Source organism: Eleutherodactylus coqui, chromosome 2, assembly GCF_035609145.1.
Source record: "Eleutherodactylus coqui strain aEleCoq1 chromosome 2, aEleCoq1.hap1, whole genome shotgun sequence".
Lineage (NCBI taxonomy): Eukaryota > Metazoa > Chordata > Amphibia > Anura > Eleutherodactylidae > Eleutherodactylus > Eleutherodactylus coqui.
Window position 1 is genome coordinate 316,524,286 of NC_089838.1, and position 15,345 is coordinate 316,539,630.

The following is a 15,345-nucleotide window of genomic DNA, read 5'->3' on the forward strand; positions in this document are numbered from 1 at the left end:
CCTGTACGATGAAGCTTGGAATACACGACGCTCACCTGTAGGAATCATGACAGACAGCGCGGTGGTGGAGGCGGACTTAATAACTTTTCCTCCAGTCCTCCTCCTGTCGCTGTCCCCAGAGAGGTGCTGATGACGAGCTCTGCGCAGGACAAGGTCATTGGTGGCGCGGGGGGAGGAGTCTGTGTCCTGATGGATTGGTGATTCTGAAGACTTGTCTGCACAGGGTGAACAGCAGACAGATTACAGACCACTGGTTTTCAGTAATGTCCCCCATTACATCAGATTTTTGGGGGTCACTCACCTGCCTCCAGCTCTCCCAGGGGGATCTTGCTATGACCAAAGTGAGTCCCGCTGCTGCTTCTTACTCTGGGTTCTATTTCTCCTTCTAGAGGCGCCACGAAGCGAGCGGTGTCCACCAAGGCAGAGAAGCGGCGCCTGGCAGCTAATGGGGGACTGGAATCCGCGTCCGCGGCATCCGAGAAATGCTTCCTGCAATATAATCAGGTTATATGTAGCTTTCCTCTACTGGGGGAAGCTTCCGTTCACTGCCCTCGCCCAATCATCTAGTTACCCTGCAAAGGCAAAATGGCGCCCATCTGTCAATCCTGTACAGCGTGAGCTGTTTGCTGTCAGACCTATGTTTATGTTCGCCTGGCATATTTTAGCGCAAATTGCATTGCAAAGTCTGCACCTAAACGTGCGCCAAATTAGCGTCCCATTCGTTTGAATGGGAATCTATGTTGCTGTTTTCACTATGTAGATTTTTGTGCTGCGGCTCTGAAAGCAGCGCTGGGTCCCGTCCGTCACACAAACTATTTTTACATCCGAATTTTGGACAAAAAAAATTGTACCAAAATTGGATAGAAATTAAGATTATTATTATAGATGTTTTTTTTAATCAGATGAACACTCTGAGCAAAAAAATAAATAAATGGGGTATGTCCTATTTGGTGAAAATTGTGCTGAAAATCACCCATTCAAGTCTATGGGTGCAATTATAAAAACAAATCGCACTTGTTCGATGCGATTGTGATTTTATCGCATGTAACCATGGTAACATCCTGCTTTTTTTTTTTTTTTTTGCACATAAAAATCTGAAAATCACAGAAAAGCAAAAAGAACTGCAAGAAAAAAAAATAAAAATCGGTCTGATTTTTCAGGACCGAAAAAAAACCCCAATCCCTTGTGTGTATAAGAGCCTTAGGGCCCCAGCAGACGGGCGATTTTTCACAAGTGCAAAATTCCTTACGCAAAGCACAGAGAGCACAGCCCATCGTATTAAGAATTTTTACGCTAGATTTTTGCATGCGCAAAAATATCTGCGACATGCTTTATTTTTCCGTGCGCACCCACGGCACCATAGGAGTCTTTGGGGGTGAGTAAATGTACACCCAGTCCGCACAAAATCGTCTAACACCGAGGACTAATCAGGCTGCCCAGCCGGCTCAATCGCCGTGCGGGAGTGTCCTGCGCAGCGTAGAAAAGTACAGTAAACAGCGCTGCTATGTGATAGCGCTCCTCTCACAGTGCAATCACGTCATGTTCTTGCGAGCGTATATGCGCCTACGCTCGTCTGCAGGAGCCCTTAACGTGGGTCGGAGTTGGACAGACTTGCTGCAGATTTCTGCCGCAGTTTTAGACCGCCCTTACACGGCGTATATTTGCTGCTGGCTTTCTGCAGTGGAAAACCCACAACAAAATACCGGGTGTATCGGGTGATACACATGAGCGATGTTTGCCTGCCCGGCATTTGGACGTGATGCGAGAAACAAATTGCGCATGTCCTATCTTCCTGCATGCTCTCGCATCGCAGCACCAATTGTTTTTAATGGGGCTGGCGCAGCATCGCGAAGCCTCGCTGACAGCTGCGGCGGTGGATTGCTTCTTTCTTGTTGTGAGGCTGTTTTGACATGAAAACGCCTCCCATCCCCGGGGAATTCACATGGTTGGGAGCGTGATATGGCGGCGGAATTCATGGCCCAATATCACGTTCGCCAGTGTGAAGTTAGCTTTAGAGGCCCAATCTGCGCAGAAAAATTTGTGTCGGACTTGGCCGTGTGAACGCACCTTAAGATGCCTGAAGCACAACGTGTGTGACAATTGTATCCACCTGGAATACTCTTCTGAGGGTCCCACAGTGATACATTGCGGTTCCTATTTATCTGAGAAACCATGGAAAAGTGTCGGCCCGTCGTATGTCAGAAGCCTCAATAGCCTGACTGACCCCACTAACTTATAAAGGGGTCCGCCATGCTCGTTCGTGGTGCAGTATGGTGCACACTCACATTTCCGGTGACACGGTCCTCCAGCAGCGGTCTCTCAGGGTGACCCCGCCAAGTGTCTCCCTCTTGCTTGTCCTCTCGGACCGCTCCTGCTTGGTGGAGTCTTGGACAGGGGTGGAGGGTTTTTGCTCCAGTTGGGACAGCTGCTCCATACTGCTGTATACCTATATACAGACGGGCAAGCACAATGCAGAGAGGTAAAACACCGCAACCTGGAAATCCACCATTGCCAGACTCATAAGGGGCACTTACTTTACTGAATCTTGGAGTACAGGATGAAAACTGCCTGATCTCCACAGAGTCTTCATCGTTCGTATCATCTTCATCGTAGGAATTAATGTGCTGATATCGATCTGACCGAGCTGCAAAGGCAAAAAATAGGTGGCACATTGACTTACAGGGGAACGACCTATAGGAGGCACTAGAGATACAGCTTTATGGAGGAGAGTGATTTTGCATATTGTTTCCCAGGGAGCATTGCTGGATCTCCACAAGGAGAATGAGCAGCGTTTCAAAAGTTGCAAGCAGAAAAAATGAGTTGATGCATCTTAAACATCCTCTCAGTAGGCACTCAGTTCTCCAGTGCCCAGACTTGCCAACGCCACCCAGCTGGGCTTGTGGATGTAGGTTACGGACCATGTCACAGAACTGCACACTGACGAGGGGCGAAAACCCCAAAACAGCTGTCTATGTATGGATTCTGGCTTGGCACTCAATTCCCAATCATTGCTCTACAGACATGCATAAAGGGTCAAGCATTGATTTGCAGGAATGCTGCCATCCAATAGGTGGCGCTGCAGAGTATTGTTCCATCTTCCTTATTCACAGAAATTATACTCACTGTCAAAGTAGCTGGTGTCATCCTCAGCCTCCAGATGAGGGATAAATTCTGCTTTTTGCCTCAGCAAGCCATTCCAGTCCAAATCAGTGAAAAACTTGTGCGCCCTTACCTCAATAGCGCCACCTAGTGTGTAAAAGAGGGAAACTCAGTATGTTGAACATTAGGTTAAATTAGACATACACATATTATAGTGGAGTATTTCATTCGAAAATTTGTAGGGCGTTGTTATATCATTGATAGAAGTCATTTTTTTTGCGTTATTAACATCTTAGGTTTTTCCTCCTCACTTTAAAAAAATCCTAACTTTTTATTGTTCTGTTTACATAATTGCATGAGGGCTTGTTTTTTTCCAGGACGAGCTGCATTTTTCAATGGTACTATTTAGGCCGGCTTCAAACTGGAGAGAAAATTGTGCGAGATTTGTGCGATGTTTTTCTGCATGGCGCTGCAATACAATGCTATGCGAGAAACAATGTGCGGCATGTTCTATCTTGCTGCATGCTCTTGCATCGCACCGCCCATTGTTTTCAATGGGGCTGGCAGCAGCATCGCACCCCGTGTTAGGTGCAGCAAAGTGATGTGAGGCTATTTTGACACCGCCTCGCTTTCTCAGGGAATACACATGGTGGAGAGCACGATATGGGGGTGGAATTTGCCCCATATCGCACTCGTTGTGTGAAGTTAGCCTCATTGTACCATATAATTTACTGGAAAACTCTCAAAAAAATTCTAATTGGCGTGAGATGGAAAAAAAACGCAAGTTTGCCGTCTTGTTTCTACAGTGTACACATTGCAGCAAAAATGACATGAAACTTTTATCCTATGGGTTCCTGAAGACACGATACTCACAGAGCTGAGTGCTTCATCTTTATTGCGCAAGTAGACAATGTTTCAACTACCTTGCAGTATCGAGACTGCAAGACAGTCGAAACGTTGTCTACTTGCGCACATTTTGCTTGTTTTTTACGAAACGTCCTGCAGTTTCTTTTGCTTCCTTTGGGTGACTTTTTGCCCGATTCTTATTACACTTTTTCTTAGAGGCGGAGTGACCAAAAATGCCCAATTCTGGTGTTTTTTTTGCTGACGACATTCATCGTGTGGTATAAATAATAGGTTACTTTGATGGATCGGACTTTTATGGATGTGGCGCTACCAAATATGTTTTTTGTTTTTTTTATTATAATGGGACAATGTTTGTTTTTTTAAACCTTCACTTTCTTTCATTTTTTCCAACAATTAATTTTTTTTCACTTATCTTTATATATTTTTTTAGTCCCTATAGAGGACTTGAACTTGCAATCACTTGATTGCTCATAGAGTATAATGTTATACCGCAGTATTACATTATACCGCATTTTGACAGGCAGTCTATGAAGGTGTGCCACAGGCATATATTCATGGCGCTCCTGGGGACCTTCCCAAGGCACCCGGCTGTCATTGCAACCAAATAGCGCCACACAATAGCATCGCAGGGTGAGGGAGTGTTCAGAACCTCAAACAACAATCGGGGCACTTAAATGCTGCTATCAGAATTGAGTCTAGTACTACAGGTTATATCACTGATTACTCAGAAGGGTCGGTGATTCGGGAATGATTCCAATTGCCAAATTGGAGTCGAGAAGGAATTTTTTCGCTCACATGAGGAAAATTGGCTTCTATCTCATGGTTGATTTTTGCCTTCTTCTGGATTAACATTGGAACAATGAGGGTAATAATCTAAACTGGGTGGATCTTTTTTCCACCTTCCACAGTCTCACTGCTCTTACAGTAAGGAACCCCTTCTGTGTTGGTGATGAAACCTGCTTTCTTCTAGACGTAGTGGATGCCCTCTTGTTACCGTCGTAGTCCTGGGTATAAACAGATCATGGCAGAGATCCTTGTATCGTCCCCTCATGTATTTATACATAGTTAGTCGATCACCCCCTAGCTGTCTTTTTTCCAGGGTGAATAATCCTATTTTTAGTAGCCTCTCTGGGTATTCCAGTCCTTCCATTCCATTTATTAACCTAGTTACCCTTCTTTGGACCCCCTCCAGTACTGTAACATCCTTCCTGAGCACCGGTGTCCAGAACTGTACGCAGTATTCCATGTGGCGCCTGACAAGTGCCTTATATAGTGGGAGGATAATGTTCTTGTCCCTCGCCCCTATAACTCTTTTAATGCACCCCAAGACTTTATTAGCTTTTGCAGCAGCTGACTGGCATTGGTTACTCCGGTTTAGTCTACAGTCCACTAGTACCCCCAGGTCCTTTTCCATATCACTTTTCCCTAGCTGTACCCCATTTAGTGTATATTGGTGACATCCGTTTCTCCTGCCCATGTGCATAGTCTTACATTTTTCCACATTGAACTTCATTTGCCATTTTTCTGCCCAAGCCTCCAGCTTATCTCGGTCCGTTAGTAGCCGTACATTGTCCTCCATTGCATTAATTGTCTTATATAGTGTAGTTTTGTATCATCTACAAATATTGATATTTTACTGTGCAGCCCCTCTATCAGGTCATTAATAAATATGTTGAACAGAGTGGGGCCTAATACTGAACCCTGTGGCACCCCGCTAGCGACAGTGGCCCAATCAGAGTGTGAACCATTTATTACCATCCTCTGCTTTCTATCTCTGAGCCAATTCTTTACCCAGATGCACACGCTTTTACCCAATCCGAGCTGTCTCATTTTATATATCAGCCTATTATGCGGCACGGTGTCAAATGCTTTAGAGAAGTCCAGATATACGAGATCAATAGACTCTCCCTGGTTCAGCCTAGAACTTACTTCATCGTAGAAACTGATAAAATTCTATGATGGCGTCTCTCTGAAATCCCTCAAATATTTTTCCAGTTATTGAAGTGAGACTTACCGGCCTGTAGTTACCAGGCTCACTGTTGAACCCCTTTTTGTAGATTGGAACCATGTTGGCAATGCGCCAATCCAATGGTACAACCCCGGTCTTTATTGTGTCCATAGATATAAGAAATAGCAGCCTAGCTTAGTACCCTTAGAACCCTTGGGTGTATTCCATCTGGACCCGGTGATTTATCGATTTTAATCCTCTTTTAACGTCTCTGCACTTCCTCCTGTGTTAGGTATGCTATATGTAGCGGGGGGGGGGGGGGGTCGTTTTATTCCCCTGCATCTCATGTGACATTTCATTTTCATTCGTGAATACACTTGTACAGAAACTATTTAATAGATTTGCCTTCCCCAATTGTCTTCTATGGTTTCTCCTGTATTATTTGTTAAAGGGCCAGTGCTCTTGGTGCAAATCCTTTTGCTGTTAATATAGTTGATGAATAGTTTCGGGTTGTTTTTGCTCTCTTTGGCAATCAGTCTTTCTGCCTCCTCCTTGGCAATCTTGATCTTTCCTTTACATATTTTGTTTTTTTTTTCCCTGTATGATTTTAGCGCTTCTTCGCTGCCTTCTTGTTTTAGTAGTTTAAACGCTTTCTTTTTTTCGTTTATTGCCCTACTTACAGTCTTGTTGAGCCACATTGGTTTCCTTCTACTTGTCTTTTTTTTTTTTTTTAAAGGGAATGAACTGCTCACACAAGGAGATTAGGATGTTTTTAAACTTTTCCCATTTGTCCTCTGTACCGTTATTTTTGAGGATGTTGTCCCATTTAATGTTACCGATAGTAATTCTGAGCTGATCAAATTTTGCTTTACTAAAGTTTAGTTTATTTGTCGCTCCCTGATAAGGCTTCCTATTGAATGACAGCTGGAAGTTGATTATATTGTGGTCACTGTTCCCCAAGTGCCCCTCAACCTGCACCCCCTTTATTCGGTCCGGTTTGTTAGTTAGTTCTAAGTCCAGAGTGGCCCTCCTTCTATTTGGTTCACACACAAGTTTGGTAAGGTAGTTATCTTTAATTGTTCTCAGGAACTTATCACCCCTGTGAGATTTGCAGGTCTCGTTATCCCACATTATATCCAGGTAATTAAAGTCCCCTATAATAATTACTTTGTTGCGGTTTGACACCTCTTCTATCTGCCTTAATAGTAAGATTTCAGTTTCTTCTGTTGCTTTTGGTGGTCTATAGAAAACCCCTATCAGGATTTTATTTTTTCTTCTCCCTGTATTTCTACCCACAGAGATTCTACGTGTTCATCTCCTGCCCCTATAACCTCCCGCAGCCTCGGCATTAAGTACGATTTAACGTTCAGACATACCCCTCCCCCTTTCTCTTCACCACGGTCTCTTCTGAAGAGATTGCAACCCTGTAAATTCACCTCCCAATCGCACTTATCATCAAGCCATGTTTCCGTTATTCCAACTATATCGTAGTTTTCATCAGTCATTCTCGCTTCAAGCTCACCCACTTTGCCGATCAGACTTGTTGCACTCATAGCCATACAATTTATACGGATGTTGTTGTTCTTTAAATTAATTTTGCTACTAATGGTACTATTGGCTGTTCTGTCAGTTCTACCTGTACTAACCCCACCCCCTGCTCGATCCCCATTCCTATTATTTGGACTCAGGTCGCTATCGACATAGTGTAATCATCCATAGTGCAGAGAGAAAAAGTAAGTGAACCTCTTTTCCTAGAGCTAATTGGCAAAAGGTGTTTCCATTAAGGAGATGAAATGGGAAAGTATAGATGTCACAGGTGCTTTGCTCATTAAATAAAGCCGCACAAACCCTGGTTAGTGACAAACCTGCTCTTCTCAAGAAAGTGTGTACCATGCCCCGATGCAAACAAGTTTCAGAAGATCTCAGAAGTCGTGTTATAGAGATGCATGAAGCTGAAAAGGCTGCAAATGTACTGCTAAAGATCTGGGTGTACAGCATTCGGCAGACAGGCAAATTATCTACATATGAAGAAAATTCAGAACTGTTCTACTCTCCTTAGGAGCGGGCATTATGTTAAGATCATTTCAAGACCACAACGGCCAATCCAAAGAAAAATGAGAAAGAACCCAAGGGAAAGACCTAGAGAAGACTACAAACTGCAGAAACCTATTCATGTGTGCACCATTAGAAAAACACTGAACAAGAATGCCGTTCATGGAAGGACGCCAAGAAGGAAGCAACTGCAGGCCAAGAAACATTGCAGCCATCTCAGTTTAGCCTGAGACCACCTGGATGATCCACAATGCTTCTGGGAAATATTCTATAGACGGATGAGACAAAATTGGAGATTTTTAGCACAAATGAACAAAGCTGTTTGGAGGAAAAAGAAACACTGCACACCAAAACCTCATCCAACTGTGAAACTTGGTGGAGGGGGAATCATGATTTGGGGCTACTTTGCTGCCTCGGGTCTGGATGCTTTGTGATCATGGAGAGAACAATGAAATCTAAGTAGGAGCAGAACATATATAAGGGAAGTCTTTCATGAGCTCAATCTACAGGGACGTCAGGTGATGCAACAAGACAATGACCCAAAGCTCTCACATAAATCACCAAAGAATAGTTAAAAAAGCAGATTTGTCTTTTTGAGTCCTGACCTTAACACTATGGAGATGCTGTGGTGTGACCTGAAGAAGGCTGTGTTCGCAAAGGCATCCCAGAAATACTGATAAACTCAAATGCATTTGCAGACTGGTGTTTGAAATGCTGGTCTTCTTAAATTTCCACCTAGGTCTCCATAGATGTTTATGGACACATAGGCAGAAATCTATTCAGACCAGCATTCCAAGCGCCAGTGATGTGAGACGTTTCACATTACATGTCCTGATATGTGCTCCTCTACAGAAGTCTCAGTGGTAATCACTACTGCACACAATGTACTGGCAGCGGATAGATCTCCACTAATGGTCCTTTATATAGAACTGCTGCCTGTTCACTGGATTTTAGGTTACATGCTAATTTGCCATTAAAGCTGATCTTTATATACTTATCTCTTCCTGCCCAGTAATCTGGAATGTTCTCTACTCCAGCATCTGTGACTCCCCATTGATGCAGGATTATAGGATTGTACTGTGGTAGGTGCAAGCCCGGCACTTTCATCATTCTAGTTCTGCACACTCATGCAAAATCGAAATTTTGCTTTGCCGGTTGCAATCCTTAGAATGAGATGATGAGAGGACGATTCTCTCCGGTCACACTTGCTTATAATTTGCTGACATTTGCGGATACAGCGCAGCAGAATGATCAGTGTGGTTTATGATGAAGTATATATGTCTCACCTGTCCCCAGTCTGAGTAAGGGGTCTGTCTGCAGCAGGCTGGAGATGAGGTTCTGGGCATCTGCTGGTAAGGCTTCTTCACCCTCCGGCCAGACAATATCATCTGGGGAAAGTGGCGTAGACATGTGAGTAATTGTGGTACCAATAACAGATGGCAGAACGTTACATCCATTAGTTCTACATCCATTACTAGAACCATACAAATATAGGCCCATATGACCATATGGAACTCTTCCCAGTAGAAAGGGATTGTCTTATTCAAGGTGTTCCCCTGCTCAGGACCCTCTATCAAATGGAGCTGAGAGCCACTGCAAAAAGTGACCCCCACCCTAGCAGTATGTAATACTATATTTTTCCAGCAGTGGCTGTGAGTAAGAGGATAAAGCTTATATACTCACCACTGATCACCTGACCAAACAGCTCTTCAGGGGTGTCTCCAAAGAAAGGGACACAGCCCACAAGGAACTCATACAAGATAATGCCCATTGCCCACCAGTCCACGGGTTTTCCGTAACCCTGACGCAGGATCACCTCTGGTGCTATGTACTCCGGGGTCCCACACACCTGGAAGAGAAACAAATTGAGGAATTACCTATCACTTTCAGTATAAGGTGGCCTAAAAAAGGAGAGAGGTGCTACGTGACATGGAACCTGCTCCTCCCACTACCACAGGGTGACATATATACACAGCACATTCACCTGTTTGTCCAGGAATTCTCTTGCTTCGCTTTCTACATGTCCTTCGTATAAATTAGTAGTGTGATTCATGAGCCCCATTTTGGACAGGCCGAAATCAGTCAGTTTGACATGACCCATTGAAGTTATTAGAAGACTGAGGATGTAAGAAGAAGGGAGAAGACATCATGGTGCACAGGGTGAAGACAAAAAGACACAGAATCAAAGTTGCATGGAAGATGATGTAGAAATGACATCATCCATCATGCCTTTATGACAGGGGTGTCAAACTCATTTTCACTGAGGACCAAATCAGCCTTATGGTTGCCTTCAAAGGTCCAATTGTAATTGTAAGACATGCATAGTAAGACTAACAACCGTAGTAATAGTGGCCCCCATAGTGACCCCAGTAATAATAGGGACTCCCATAGTGGCCCCAGAAGTAATAGGGTCCCCTATAGTGACCCCTGTAATAATAGGGACCCCCATAGTATCCCCAGTAGTAATAGGGTCCCCTATAGAGGCCTCAGTAGTAAGTGACCTCAGTCATGACCCCAGTAGTAATAGTGAGCACCAGAGTGGCCCCAGTAGTAATAGTGCTTCCCCATTGTAGCTTAAGTAGTAATAGTGTCCGCCATAGTAGCCCCAGTAGTAATACTGACCTCTATTGTGGTCACGGTAGTAATAGTGACCCCCATTGTGGCCCCGGTAGTAATAGTGACCCCCATTATGGCCCCAGTAGTAATAAGTGACCCCTATTATGTCCCCAGTAGTAATAAGTGACCCCCATAGTAGTTCCAGTAGTAAAAGCAGCCCCCTATTGGCCTCTGACTTGCAGCATCCCTACAGGTATTCCACTCACCCAGCCTGCAGCTCCAGCGGCAGTGCTGTGTTTGGGACCACTGACCTTTCCCCTTGGCATCTGCGCTGTATACAGGACGGCGCACGCAGACTCTGCACTGCTGCCTGAATGGAGCTGAGGGCTGGTTGAGTGGAATGCCTGTTAGTCATCTGTACGGCCGGCAGGCCACATAAAACAAGGTGGTGGGCCAGATTCGGCCTTGTGTTTGACGTGTGATCTATGAGCCGAATACCTGCCAACACAGGCTGCTTGCCAGGGACCTGTCACCTAATAACCTCATATAAAGAAATATAGTAGTTAGGCAGTATGCCCCTAGCAACCAGTCTGTCCCAAATGGCTGAAAGCCGGACTGGCATTGTGCTGTTAGTAGCAAAAAAAACAGACAGACAACTGTCCGACAATGATATACCGCATTACGGGAGTCCTTATGACGGATCTTACAGTGGTGGATACCCAAGAGAGACAGCAGCAAAACTAGCAAAAACCCAAAGGGGTGAGGGAATCCCAACTCCAATAAATCTGCCAGCCACTTAGAATAGATTTTGGACCATAAAACCTCAAAACAGCAATCCAAGAATGAAGGAACGAGTGGCAGCTCCAGGAGGGTGAAAAAGGCCATTTATAGGTCGAAACGTTGTTTCCTTAGTTGTTCTGGAGGAATACATTTGTGCCTTTTATTTGTGCCCACAACTGCTGCCGCTCGTTCATTCATTCTTGTATCTTACAGTGGTGGCGTTATTACATATATGTAATCAGACTGCTACTCACTTGTCAGGTTTCAGGTCCCGGTGAACAATCCCGTAATTATGTAGATACTCCAAGGCCAGGACAGTCTCCGCAAAATATAATCGCGCCATCTCCAAAGGGAGAGCGCCAATGTGTTTCAGGAGAGTGGCACAGTCACCCCCTGCCAAGTATAGAAGATGGGAAAACACAGAGTTCGGGATGAGCTACAGTATTAGAGATAGACATATACAGACTGAGCAATGGCGAGACCCAAATCAGATATACCCCAAACTATTTCTTCATGGGGGTGTGAACCTGCACTCAGCTCCCCTTGTTCATAAGTACTACTATACAACAATGCTGAGGGGCAGAGTGATAACTGGGCTACCAATGCAAAATCTATAAACCCCTTATGTGCCCCTTATAATAGGTAAGCACCTGGGGGGAAGGGGCGGATACATTATATTAATATGGAAGGGTGGTAGAAGTAGCAGCCGACATTGTAAAGATGAAGAGGTTAACGGGGGAAATGAGCGCCGCTGCGTCCGGTACATTCTGTATCTCACCTTCCACATATTCCATCACCATGCAGAGGTGTCGACGGGTCTGGAAAGAGCAGAACATGCTGACCACAAATGGATTCTGTGCGAACGTCAGGATGTCTCGCTCCACGAACGCCTGGTGCACTTGGTTTCTCAACAGCAAGTTCTGCTTGTTGATCTTTTTCATGGCAAATCGTTGTCGGGTCTCCCGGTGCCGGACGAGATACACTGCTCTGTTGGAGGAGACACCATGACTCAAAGCTACAGAAACACAGTTTAACCTGATTGTTAACCTATAGATATGTATCCAGGATATGTTGCAGAGCATGTCTAAGGGCTATTCTAGAGTTCTCCTTTCTTAGACCACTTATAAACAGTGTGCAAGCCTTTACAGCAGCCATGTGACAAGTTCTGTGTCCTGACTGTGAATGAGAATTTCTCTCTTCCCCTCTCACAGCAGGAATTCCCCAGCTCCAATGTCTCTTCAGCAGCTAGGGATGGTATTGCAAGCTACAGTTTCTTGGTGGACCCTGCCAATCTACTCTTGCCAATAGGTCATCAGTAATGAAAAGCTGGAGAACCCTTTTAAGTCTATGGCAAGCTTTAGTGAATAAGACTTCTAAGATTTGGCGTAACAAGTCAGGACAATGAAAGAAGTACCAAACCAACTTCTTTCAAACTGACGTTCAATTTTCTACCTTCTCCAGTTCAACCATATTGGGTCATTTCTGATCCACTCACCCATAGGCGCCATTGCTGATCAGTTTAATGGTTTCAAAATCACTTTCCTCAGGGGGTCTTATTGGCTTAGTGGCTCCCTTTCCCTAAAAAGTAAAAAAAAATGGTTGACCAATGTGATAAACATGTTCATTAGGAGGTCCACAAGACTCAGTGACAGCACCAGATATAGCCTGTTACCTCTCCAGTATCTTCACTCTCAGGTGTATGTGTCTCTAAGGTGAGAGGTTCTTCATCAGCTACTTCTATAAAGGAAAAATCTTGGTTATATTAAGAACTGTGTATCACAGAGCAGTAAGAACGACTGTGAATGGGACCTTACCTGGGAAAGGGTCTCTTGTGAGTCCCAGCTGTCGTAGGATATATTGCGGAATATCCGTCTTAAGGTTTCCTTCCTTCACCTGGTCCTCAGCTGCTTCCAACAAGTGGTAAAATTCTTCAGGGTTAAACTCCTGTAAATTAAAATTTACTTTAAGGGGTTGTCCAGCTTTAAATAGTTCGCTACCTGGGACCCCTGTCCTTCTGCAGTTCTCTGGGCCGATGCACTTGTGCATGAAGCTGATTTCTGCAGGAAGCCAATGCATCAATGAAACAACTGTGACTTTGTCCCTGCTAATAAGGAAGATGGAACAATACCTCTGCAGCGCCACCTACTGGATGGCAGCATTCCTTCAAATCAATGTACAGCTTTTTAGAAACAATGATTGGGAATAGGAAACCAATCCAGAACCCATACACAGACAGCTGTTTTGAGGTGATTACCCCTCATCACTGTAGGTTTCTGGCTTGGCTGGTGAGAGTCCTGTGTGTCAAAAGGGGTATCGTCTCTCCTTAAGGAGAGCACACAGAAAGTGTGTGGAGACACCTAGGGGGAGAGTGAGTCGGTTAATGGCATCATCCCTCCCAAGAAGAGCAGCCAGAAGGGGTGTGAGAAGACACCTGAGAGGTGAGTGAGGAGACTTATAAGGCCATGAACGTTCCTCTGGGTAATTTATGCAAATAAGGAAAATGGAACAATACCTCTGCAGCACCACCTATTGGATGGCAGCATTCCTTTAAATCAATGTTAACAAGTCTGTAAAATAGTGATTGGTAATAGGAACACCCTGAAACAGCTGTCTGTGTATGCTTTTCTGGCTTGGTTTCTTATTCATAATCATGGTTTTACAGACTTGTTAAAAAGTCGTACATTGATTTGAAGGAATGCTGCCATCCAATAGGTGGCGCTGCAGAGGTATTCCATCCTTCATATTCGCGTAAATTACCCAGAGGAGCATACATGGCCTAATAAGTCTCCTCACTTACCTTTTAGGTGTCTTCTCACATGCCTTCCAGGTGCTCTCCTTGGGGAGAGACAATGCCATCCCCTGACCCACTCACCCCCTAGGTGTCTCCACACACTTTTTAGATGCTCTCCTTAAGGAGACACAACACCCCTTTTGTCCCTGCTATCACTAGAGATGGTTGTATAAAACATTGGATAAAAAGCCAAATGCTTCAAGAAGGCATGATGGAGCAGTGACGTCAGATGTCACTGGGGGAATAAGGCTGGACTGTAGGGTATAACGAATGATGCAGCCTGTAGGTTTAGAATGGAGATCCCCCTAGAAGTTATTTATTACTGAGAGCTTTGCAGATGGGTATGAGAGGCATTGGAAGGCCTGCTAATAGAGATGAGCGAACGTACTCGGTAAGGGCGATTTCGCAATCGAGCACCGCGATTTTCGAGTACTTCACTACTCGGGTGCGCCGGGGGTGAGCGGGGGGTTGCAGAGGGGAGTGGGGGGGGAGAGGGAGAGAGAGAGGGCTGGGGGTCTAAACAAAGTTAAGGGTCTAGTCTGGGGTCAGAAATTAACCTTTTCCAATCCACTGTCTGACCTTTGAAGACATTATGATTTAAGGCTGTACAGCTCCGATGTGGGAAGACATCTGTCGGGGTTCTCTTACTGTATATTGTCGGCCTCTCTGCTGTCGGAGCCTATCCAACGTGACACCTCATGCAGTACTGGCTCTAGCCAGCATCTAGCGCCGTTGTATAATGGCAGAAAAAGAGTAAGCCGACCAGGATACAAATTGGATTGGAAAGGGTTAATATATGGGGTCTAACTATATTAAAAAAAAACTTTTGTCTGCATTAAGTTACATGGGGTCTGAATATATTTAGGAGTCTGATGTGGGGTTTGATATGAATAAGGGGGCTGAATATATTTACTCCCGCCCTTTCATACAAGGTACACCCCTTGAAACGTTTACTCCCACTTTACCGTAATCTGCTGCTCAACCATCACCCGGTGAAGCTCTCCCAGGTTCATAGCTGTCTCTATGATTGGGTGGGGGAAGCAGGACTCCAGGCTTTCTCTATCAGTTCTGGCAGTAATTAAATAACGCCTTACAAGAAAATACGGAATCAAACCAGACAAAGCCCTATATCTCCGAGCTCCGCATCCCCCCCTGTATTCTATGCTGCCCTCATATTGGACACCGGACTGATCTGCTTTAAGCCACTGTCTAGGAGGAATTTTTCATAATTTGCACATTTACCAGACACCTC

General features: G+C 44.8%; 1 protein-coding gene across 3 annotated transcripts in view; it reads right to left on the reverse strand.

Annotated features, from left to right (window-relative positions):
• MAST1 (microtubule associated serine/threonine kinase 1) overlaps positions 1-15,345 on the reverse strand; it is a 101,778-nt gene that overhangs the window by 8,450 nt on the left and 77,983 nt on the right. For all 3 annotated transcript variants that reach the window (XM_066593683.1, XM_066593682.1, XM_066593684.1), the window contains exons 10-22: positions 13,117-13,246; positions 12,975-13,039; positions 12,798-12,880; positions 12,081-12,289; positions 11,557-11,695; positions 9,951-10,083; positions 9,650-9,815; positions 9,253-9,354; positions 3,124-3,246; positions 2,535-2,644; positions 2,286-2,446; positions 302-489; positions 36-215 (exon numbers count right to left, since the gene is read on the reverse strand). In XM_066593683.1, coding sequence (XP_066449780.1) covers positions 36-215; positions 302-489; positions 2,286-2,446; positions 2,535-2,644; positions 3,124-3,246; positions 9,253-9,354; positions 9,650-9,815; positions 9,951-10,083; positions 11,557-11,695; positions 12,081-12,289; positions 12,798-12,880; positions 12,975-13,039; positions 13,117-13,246 — 1,789 coding nt within the window. The remainder of the gene's footprint in view (positions 1-35; positions 216-301; positions 490-2,285; positions 2,447-2,534; positions 2,645-3,123; positions 3,247-9,252; positions 9,355-9,649; positions 9,816-9,950; positions 10,084-11,556; positions 11,696-12,080; positions 12,290-12,797; positions 12,881-12,974; positions 13,040-13,116; positions 13,247-15,345) is intronic.